This window comes from Poecilia formosa, unplaced genomic scaffold, assembly GCF_000485575.1.
Source record: "Poecilia formosa unplaced genomic scaffold, Poecilia_formosa-5.1.2 Scaffold458, whole genome shotgun sequence".
In the NCBI taxonomy this organism is placed as follows: Eukaryota; Metazoa; Chordata; class Actinopteri; order Cyprinodontiformes; family Poeciliidae; genus Poecilia; species Poecilia formosa.
Genome location: NW_006800397.1, coordinates 48,140 through 49,449, shown reverse-complemented (window position 1 = coordinate 49,449; position 1,310 = coordinate 48,140). Strand labels below are relative to the sequence as shown.

General features: G+C 49.1%; 1 protein-coding gene and 1 long non-coding RNA gene across 2 annotated transcripts in view; one reads left to right on the top strand and one right to left on the bottom strand.

Annotated features, from left to right (window-relative positions):
- Positions 1-1,310, top strand: part of arap3 (ArfGAP with RhoGAP domain, ankyrin repeat and PH domain 3) — a 25,024-nt gene that overhangs the window by 19,681 nt on the left and 4,033 nt on the right. The window contains 3 exon segments of the mRNA XM_007577863.2: positions 585-914; positions 980-1,116; positions 1,189-1,271. Of these exon segments, the coding sequence (XP_007577925.1) occupies positions 585-914; positions 980-1,116; positions 1,189-1,271 (550 nt within the window).
- Positions 1-1,310, bottom strand: part of LOC107833803 (uncharacterized) — a 21,293-nt gene that overhangs the window by 18,456 nt on the left and 1,527 nt on the right. The gene's annotated exons all lie outside the window — the stretch shown is intronic.

Below are 1,310 nucleotides of genomic sequence, written 5' to 3'. Positions count from 1 at the left end.
AACAAGGAGATGAAAAGTTACAACTCAACTTAGAATGTTAAGTTTTAACATTTTAATTCAACAACCTCTACCCCCAGGTCTTCTTAAAAGGTAGAGTCTGAGAACAGTTCTTAAAAATATACTCAGTGTTTTCAGCAAAGTTGAGCTGACTGTCCAGGAACGACTCGAGGTATTTAAAATTTGCCACAGTTTCAACAGGTTGGCCATCGAGTGAAACTGGAATCACTTCCAGTTCTCATTTAATTAGCTCTACTTCCGTAAGAAAATGAAAAGGTATGTTCTTTTGTGAGGGAATTTATCTTTTACGGCGCCAGTAATGCCAGAATTAATAGTAAATAATAAAGACTTAGTAATGTAATTATACTGGTTGTGTTACCACCCCCACGCCACTAGAGGCAGTAGCAGGCCTGAAAAGATGCGCCTAAGGAGCAGATTTAGAAGTACGCCGAAAGCTACAGAAATTGTTAAAAACTGTGAGCTGCACTGAAGTAAATAAAAGAGAGAAGTTCAAAAATATACTTAGAGTAAAACTCCTTCCTAAAGGTGAAAATATGTCAGATTTCAAAAGAAAATAAAAACGAAAGGCCGCGGGTCAGATAGGAAATAGCGCCCCCTTGGTCCAATGGTCCAATTTCCAAATAAGGTAAGAGACAGACAGTGGTCCGTCCCGCCCCTTCCGGTTTGCTGCAGCGAGGTCCTTCTCCCCTAGTCTGGGAGTCCAGCCTTTCGCTTAACGTTTTGGACCCAGTTTAGATCTAACGGACCCGGTTCTCCTCGTCCTCCAGAGCGTCCGCTGCATCCCAAGGAGAAGGTTCTGGAACAGGCGCTGCAATGGTGCAAGATGGCTGACCCAAGCTCCGCCCACCTGCTGGTGAAGAGGCTTCCTACAGGAGAAGGCCTGAACATCCTGACCTGTAGGTGGCGCACCTGGATCCCCCTGTCTGTCTGTTACTAGCTCACCCCCCCCCCTCCCTCCCAGCTTACAGGTGTGACGTCATGAAGGTGGGGCTGCTGCGCTGCAGGGAGGAGCCTCCCAAGCTGCTGCAGGGGAACCGCTTCCAGGAGAGAACCTTCCAGATCCGGGACCACAAACTGCTGCTGCTCAAGGACCGGAGGGTAGGCAGAACCTCCAGGCCCGGTTCTGACCCGGTTCGGCCTGGTTCTGACCCGCTCTGTGTCTCTCTCCAGAGCATCAAGCCAGAGAAGGAGTGGCCCCTGAAAACCATGAGGATCTACATGGGGATCCGCCGCAAGCTGAAGGCTCCCAGCAGGTACCAGAACCAGGAACAGAACCAGGAACAGAACCAGGA